Consider the following 8097-nt stretch of genomic DNA (forward strand, 5'->3'; position numbering starts at 1 on the left):
TGCAGGAATTTATGCAATCATCACAAAAGAATTTAAACACACCAAACTTAATTAATAGGCACACTTACACATAGATCATGTTTGAAAAAACAAATAATATCTAGAGACTAGAAATCCTTGGATTTGGAGAAGCAAATGCTAAGAACTCAGGATCTCTTTGCAGAATAGACATTCTTGCTTCATCCAAAGTAATCCACGCTTCAATTCCTTTACCATCCTTTGTGTCAATAAATACAGTAAGGTTTCTAAATTCAGGTCCAGGTTTTGCCATTAGACCAACCCAAAATGGTTCTCCCCATCCAAAGTTTGGTCTAGTGAAAGGCGTTTTAGACCAACTTGTAAATCCAAAAATGTCAGGTTCTTCCAAGGAAAACATCCCTTCTAGTTGCTCACAGTACTCGGACATTATTTTCAACCCGTTTTCACCCTGTAAACTATGCGTATAATCGCTTTTATACACTGCAATTGCTTCACTTAGCATGCTTTCCAGCTCATTCAATTCTGTACTGTTTGTGTCTGTAGGGCTAGCAAGTGCTACTGCCCACCAGAACAGATTCCCAGTAGAGCTATCTTTCATGGGTGGCTTTGTTTTTTGCCTGAGATTTACTGCTTCCACTAAAATCGATGGCTTTGGTGCACCTGATATTGCCCTTGATGCTGCCATAGAGCATTTCCAAATGAAGCATGATAATGTTGCAATGCGAGTTGGTTCTGCTTCAAGTTTGGCTTTTGCCTTAGCCCTTAGTGCAGCTATTGCTTTTGCATCGAACACAAATCTCTTTGTAATGTAGTTAGCTTTAACGAACCATATTCTTTCCATTAGAGATAAATAATTTTGAGGTAATGAAGTGCTTGATGGAAAAAATGTTGATGGTTGCTCGAAATCAGGTTGTATCACATTCTTAGGATCTCCACGGCAAAAAGATGCCCAAGTAGTTACGAAACTTGAAGCTGTAGCTGCATCAATTAACTTGTGTGACAAACACAGACCTACTGCTATTCCTCCACAAGTAAACATGCTCACTTGAACTGCTACAAGTGCTATACTCATGTCTATTTCCTTGCTAAATGGGTGGCTTGGGAGGAAAAGGTTTAATAATGACTCAGTTTCATAGTGTTTCAGGAAATAAGACATTGAACAATTTACTTTTGCTTCAAAGAATGGAACTCCTTCTTCGAAACGATCAATATAGAGATTGTCTTTGGCTCTTCCAGAAAAAGGGTAGTACAAATTGAGGGTTTTAATAAGAGATTCCTTTAGGTGGGCTAGGGTTGATTTAGAAAACAAATTGTTGACAGGGTAGAAGTATATAATTGGACCATAAGTTGTAGGAGTAAGCTGGTCGAGAAGGCAGAGTTTGTAGGGCTTTTGATGTTTAATGGCTGGTGAAGATGGCTTCATCATCTCTCTTGAAACTATGTGAACTTCCATTTCTATAATACTAGACTTCGTAGGAAATAAGAGATGTGCCCCCATCATTGATCAAACTTATGCCAAGTATATATAGGAGGAAGAACCCCTTCTCATTAATAGATGCAATGAGAAACAAATTACTTATAATAAATTTTGTAAATTGATTCTTTTTAGAAAGGTTTAAGTAAAAAAAAAAGGACGAGATGATCATATAATAAAAAACAAAATTATTTTTCTTAATATATATATGAGTTTATTAAAGCTGAATATATCTATTTATATGATGCAAAATATTTCAAAGAAATTTATTATTAACAATAGTCAATTATGTAGTTGTTGTTTTTAGAGTAATATTTCAAATGAAAAAAATCACATGTTTATATGCACACAAAAAAGATTAGCATTCAAGTAATTTTCATCTGAGTTGAAATGTGCAATAATTGATTGTTGTAGATAACCTGCAATAGCTATAGTAATTGTTCAAGGAAAAAAAAAAAAGGGTACTGTTAAAATGGGACAATTTGGTGGATTTGGTTCATTTGGCTTCTTTTTTTTTTTTTTTTTTTTCCTTATGGCACTTTTTGTTGATTGTTTTCAGCTAAAGCTTTCTTTCAGTTGTAATACAATTTATTTAAAATCTGTCTGATTTATGTGTTTGAGTGTTTTATAACAGTTGTTTTGACAGTATGATTGTAAAGGTATATGATTTTCGTAAATTAATTTTTAACTCTCATCTATTTCTAAAAATAGGTTTAAAATTATTTATAAATTAAATTTTTATATAAAAATAAAATATATTAGGAAGTTTGTTCATAGTATGGATACCATTTGAACTAATGAATTAAGAATGGATATACGAGAATTTATAGGTTATATGAGATGCTAGAAAAAATTGAAAGTTTAAAACCAACAAGAAATATGCTTGCGGATGAGCAAGTAAATTTTTACATATCTTTTCTCATCGTCAAAAGAACAAAACTATACTCACATACTTTCAAAGGTCAAGAGAGACTGTAAGTCGATACTTCCATAAAGTATTGAATGCGACTATACGTTTGCAAAGTCACTATTTAAAAAATGAATCCTACTGTGGGCGGCAGTTTCAGACATGCACCCAAGTGTTCTTAGCGACTACGGCACTATAAGATTTTTCAACCTAATCAGGAACACGCTAACTAGACATAAAAAAACTGGTGAAGAGAAAAGGAATCGTCTTCTGGGTAAATCACCAAGACACTTTTACTTCTTACGTAGTATAACTAGATTCCTTAAGGAAGCATCATCACATCCAGAGATGGATCCAAAAATCAACTTCCTTAATTGTGTATTTCTACCTTTAATTTTATTAGTAAATAATCCATTCCTTATAAATGCGATAAAAATATATTTACACAATTAATACAACAGATTATAAGTCTATCTAATTCCAGCCCGTTTTCTTAAGCGTAGGCCAATCCTCTCTTTATTGATTAGCCTAATTAGCTGCGCAATTATATGCAAAAGGCTCACTTAGTCTAGCCCAGTTTATTAAGTCCAAGATTACAAGCCTTTAACCCTAAATAAGCCATATCTTAATGTCAAAAGCTTGTTTTAATGTCTTAAGTATAAATGGGTCAGCTTATTAATTATACATGGCAAAGTCATCTAAGTCTAGTTGAATTTTGTAATTAGGCTAATTACCATCTTATTAACCTAATGGACTACAAGTTTCATGCTAAAGTCTAATTTTAGGCCTAAGACTTTATGAGTTGTTTCTAATTAGCAATCACATCATCAATAAGATATTTGCCCACTAATTGTTACAGAGTACAAAAATAAAATAAAAGAAAAGCAAAAAGCGAGAAAATAAAAAAAATTACATCCCTCTTACAACTACTTGACTTAAAATAAATGAAAATCAGGAAAAACGGGTGAAAAAGGGCGAAAATAGGCGATCCAGGGGCTAAACAGCCGTCGATTTGTTGTACGTAGAGTTGATCAGCTGTACAACAGCTGATCGGCTGTAGAGCTTAGCTGGTCGGGTGTATGACATTCCAGGCAATAAATTTCAACACTTTCCCAATTTTTAATGTTTTTAAGTTCTAAAAACATCCAAAACCATAAATATGCATACAAAATATAAGAAAAGATAGTTAGCACAATGTTATAATCAAATAAAATAGAGCAAGAAACAATCAAAATATAAGGATTAAATCTTAACATGTGAGAACATACAATAACAAGGCAAATAGACTATAATTTTTAGCCAAATTGAAACAAAAATGAAGTATAACCAATGATCATATCAAATCAATTAATACTCATAATAATAATAAGAAAACTAATAGATCTTAAACATATTGATAATTAAAAGAATAGATTAGCTAAAATAGGCAAATTTATTAGATGGCGAATGCAAATAAAAAAATTATCCTAAAACATAATAGAATGACAGTTTCATCAAAAAAACATATAAGAATATTAATAGATCTTAATCATGGTAAAATCCAATTAAAAATTCTAAACATGTCAATCTAATTAATTCTTATGAAAATTAAAGATTTAAACCCTTATCATGCAAGTAGAGAATCATATGAATTTGATGAATTAACATGGCAAGCCTAAATCTAAACGTGCAAATTTAAGTTAACAGATTCAAAACCATAGCATGCAAATCTACTAAAAGTTGCCAAATTCATATAAACATTATATCTACTCTAATATTAGAATCAGATTAATAAGTCCTAAGCATGCCACTAAAAACACAAAAAAGAATCATAAAAACATAAAAGAATAGATGAGATGATTCAGTTTTTAAGAACCCTCGGGTTGTCACTATATTTTGCAAATCCTTGAGTCTCAAGAGTAGATTATGAGGTCGATCCAAAAATAGAGTAGAGATCCAGAGTATTTTAGGGTTTGTGTTTATTTTCTAAAATCTCAGTGCCTTGCCAAAAACTTACTGATTATTCTATCTGCTAAGATTTTCTAATCCCCAGGCCTAGGATTTCATTTTCTATTTATAGAAAAAGTGGAAGAAACTCTAGAGGTTAGGCAAATCATCCTTTTAATATTCCAAAAAATTATTAAAAATTAAAGGGATTATTATAATCCTTTTTTTATCGATAAATATGTATTTTAAAATATTTGATATCAATAAAAATTTATTTAATTATAAAGGATAATTAAAAGCTAGATAATTATCAATAAAAATCTTCTAGAAAGCACAAATTAATAATTATCAACATTCAAAGTAGTAAAATACCAAAACATAATGTGAAAATCTAAGCTTTGGGTCGATCGACACTCTGTAGAGTCGGTCGGTTCTCTGTATAGTTGATCGGCCGTACATAAAGTCGATTGGCTCTAGGTAGGTTAATTTTTAGAATTTTTTGCGATTTAGTCCTTGTACTTAATGATTTGTCTAATTTCGATCCCAAAACTTAATTTTTTTATCAATTTAGTTCAATTTGGTTTCGAAAAGTAAAATTTAGCTCAATTACTCATAGCCCTAACAAGTATTTTGAATTTCCTCAACTCCGTGAGACTCGTGAGGAACAACAACTTTTCGGATTTTCTATAATTTCTTCGATATCTAAATTTAGAAAACAGGTGCTTACACCTGTCTTTGTAAATTGCACAGATGAGCGATGAAAATGGTTCGAGATAGGTAGTTTATTCATTTAAAATTCTTTCTTTTTTTTAGTTTGAACATAAATGGGAATTTTATGCTACATGTTTTTCTTCATTTTTAGATATATAAAAAAACTAAGGTGCCAGCAGTAGATAGAAATAGATATCGAGCTCGTAAAGGAGACATTGCCACAAATTTGTTATGCGTATATACATCAGACATACAATTTATTGTTCTTCCTGGTTATGAAGGATCAACAGTTAATGGAAGAGTACTTCGAGATGAAATTAGTAGAATTCACGAGCTTAAAGTACCATATGGTAAGATTTTTATAAAATCAAAAATAGTAATTAGATATATTATATAGTTTATAAGCATCATATGATTAACTCAGAATTTTTGGATATAGGTTGTTACTATCTAGTTGATGTTGGTTAGCAAACAGTGAGGAATTCCTTACACCATTCGGGGAACAAAGATATCGCTTAAGTGAGTGGCGTAAAGGTCATTATCCAAGAACCGATCAATAATTTTTTAATATGAAACATGCAACTGCTCATAATGTTATTGAGCGTTGTTTTGGATTACACATTGATAACTTGGTCAAGAAAGGTAAGCTATCAACAAGGTCTTCAAGCCTGATCTGAGCTCCAGAGTACTTGAAATAATGGTTAGAAGCGCCAGACAGGGTTGTTCGGCCATTCACTCTAATGGCTAAGTCAGTATTTATTTTAAGTTATAAAAGATGTAGTAATTATAGAATAACGAATGTACTTGACATGTTGTGTTACGGTCCTTTATATAGAGACTGAAGGTCTCCTAGTCCTACATGGAGTAGGACTTTGTGAATGTAAAGTATATTAATCCTATTAGGATTAGTCTTCTTAGTTATGCAACAGAACCCTAAGTCAGATCAGATTTCTCAATTAGTGTCCGACTATGACTTGGTCTTTAAGACTTCTTGTTATACTTAAATTTGGACTTAGTCAACCCCGTGTTTCTTGGTTATGAAAACTTGGCATACAACGCTTAGTTATCATTAGATGTTTGGTCTACTCCTATATATTCGGCCTATTCTTCTATGTTTGGCCTACACTTGTCTACTCGACCTATTTTTTCATGATCAGCCTACTCTTTCATGCTCGGCCTACTCTTTCATACTCAGCCTATTCTTTCATGGCCTGTCTATTCTTTCATGGTCGGCCTTTTTTCATGCTTGTCCTAGCCTTTCATGTTCAGCATGTTCTTCTATGGTCGTCCTATTCTTCATACTCGGCCTATTCTTTCATGGTCAACATATTCTTCATGCTCGGCTTACTCTTTATGCTCAACCTATATTTTAGTTAGTTATTACACATAAAATTAGTAAGGCACATGGTGATACATCTGATATAAGAACTCATAAAGGTAATTGTAGGACAGATGATGCTTCATCCAAGAAATAGAAACTCAAGAGTAGCTCAATGGATTTATTCATTATTGTCAATTATGAATGCAACTATAATGTTGGGTAGAGACATAAAAAGAGATTAGCAAAAAGATAAGCAAAAGTATAGGAGTTGAGTTGACAATCCAACAGAAGGTTTAAGAATTATTTTGAGTATTAGATGAGATTGAAGGATTGACAATGAATGAGAATTTCACTGCCTTGAGAAAAATTTCAAAACATCCTATTCAAATCTTGGTGTTCTTCAATCTTCGAGTTGAGAATAAACTTCGGTAGGTGAAAAAAAAATTTATGAATTGTTAAGATCATTTTTCCTAGGTGACTCTTATTCACAGAATGTTGGATATGGTTGAATTGACTACTAATAGTTATTTCTTTAACTTGTAATGGTTATTTTAGCTTTGGTTTTAGATATAAATTTGAATATGACATATTATTTTGAGATTTTAGACAAGTGTAATGAACTATTAATGATTTTTGAAGTATTTCTATTCAATTTTATAACATTATACATCCTAATGGAAGTAGATTAATTATATATCATATTAGATGCTAGATGTGGTATGCTAAGATCATCACTTTTTTATTTTATTTAAAAATATAGTTTATAAGTGGTTAAATTTATGTATTTAATATTTTGAACATTTTTAATAATATTATAAGTTTATTTTTAAGTTAAAATTATGAAATTATATCATAATTTAATCTTAATAATAATAATCAAATTAATTTACAAGGTTATTAAGGTCATTGATATTTATATTTGCTTATTCCAAGTATTAACTAAATTTTGGAATAGGAATAGTTATTCTATTCCTAATCTATTCTATTATGTTTGAATAACTATTTTATTCCTAGCTTATTCTATTCTGTGAACCAAACATGACCTTAGTTGTTTGAATTATTAATCAACTTTCAAAATTGTCTAACCATTGTTGTATGTAATTTTATATGTCTTTGAGTTAAGTTTTAATAAATTTTGAATGAATATTTAGTATTAATTATGAAAAATTTAGATTTAATTAGGAGTTTATTTAAGTTGTACATTTATTCTAGTATTCTATTTATTTTTTTGTTTATTTAAGAATTTATATTTAATTTTAATAAATTTTTATCCTTTTTGTAGAAAAGATTAAAAAGAAATACTAAATGATCAAAAAAAGCTATGTCATGACTACATATGGATGTGCTTATGCCCATCTTGCACAAAGAAAGAAGAATCAGAAAGCAAAGCAGTGTCTACACGGACGTGCTTGAAACCATGACTGCTTCTACCCGAACCGAAAAAATTATGAAGTTGAAAGACATTCTCAATGTATCCCTTTCTTGTATGTTGCTAAATTTATCACCCATCCGCAGAAAGTTATTTATAAAACTGAAGTTGGAAGACATTGATATTAACAGCTAGCAACTCATGAATCAAAAGGAAAAAAAATGGGGAAAAAAAGTTGATAACAGCTCAGGCAATAGAAACATGAGAAAGTTGAAAGAAAATTAATACCAAAGCAATCATACAAGAAAGTGTTGCTCTTGATTCCTCCTTTTCTTCTTCTTCTTGTTTTATCCTCTCAGTTATTTCCTCTTCAGTTAGATCTTCATCATGCTTTTTCAAGGCTCCGCCAG

General features: G+C 30.9%; 1 protein-coding gene across 1 annotated transcript; it reads right to left on the minus strand.

Annotated features, from left to right (window-relative positions):
• LOC8260126 (vinorine synthase) lies at window positions 1–1507 on the minus strand. Its single transcript, XM_002529541.4, has one exon. It carries the CDS (start codon window positions 1478–1480, stop codon window positions 101–103), a length of 1380 nt encoding a protein of 459 aa, XP_002529587.2. The 5' UTR covers window positions 1481–1507; the 3' UTR covers window positions 1–100.
• Window positions 1508–8097: the final 6590 nt, after the last annotated feature.

The sequence above is a fragment of the Ricinus communis genome, chromosome 6 (genome assembly GCF_019578655.1).
Source record: "Ricinus communis isolate WT05 ecotype wild-type chromosome 6, ASM1957865v1, whole genome shotgun sequence".
NCBI classification, from domain to species: domain Eukaryota; kingdom Viridiplantae; phylum Streptophyta; class Magnoliopsida; order Malpighiales; family Euphorbiaceae; genus Ricinus; species Ricinus communis.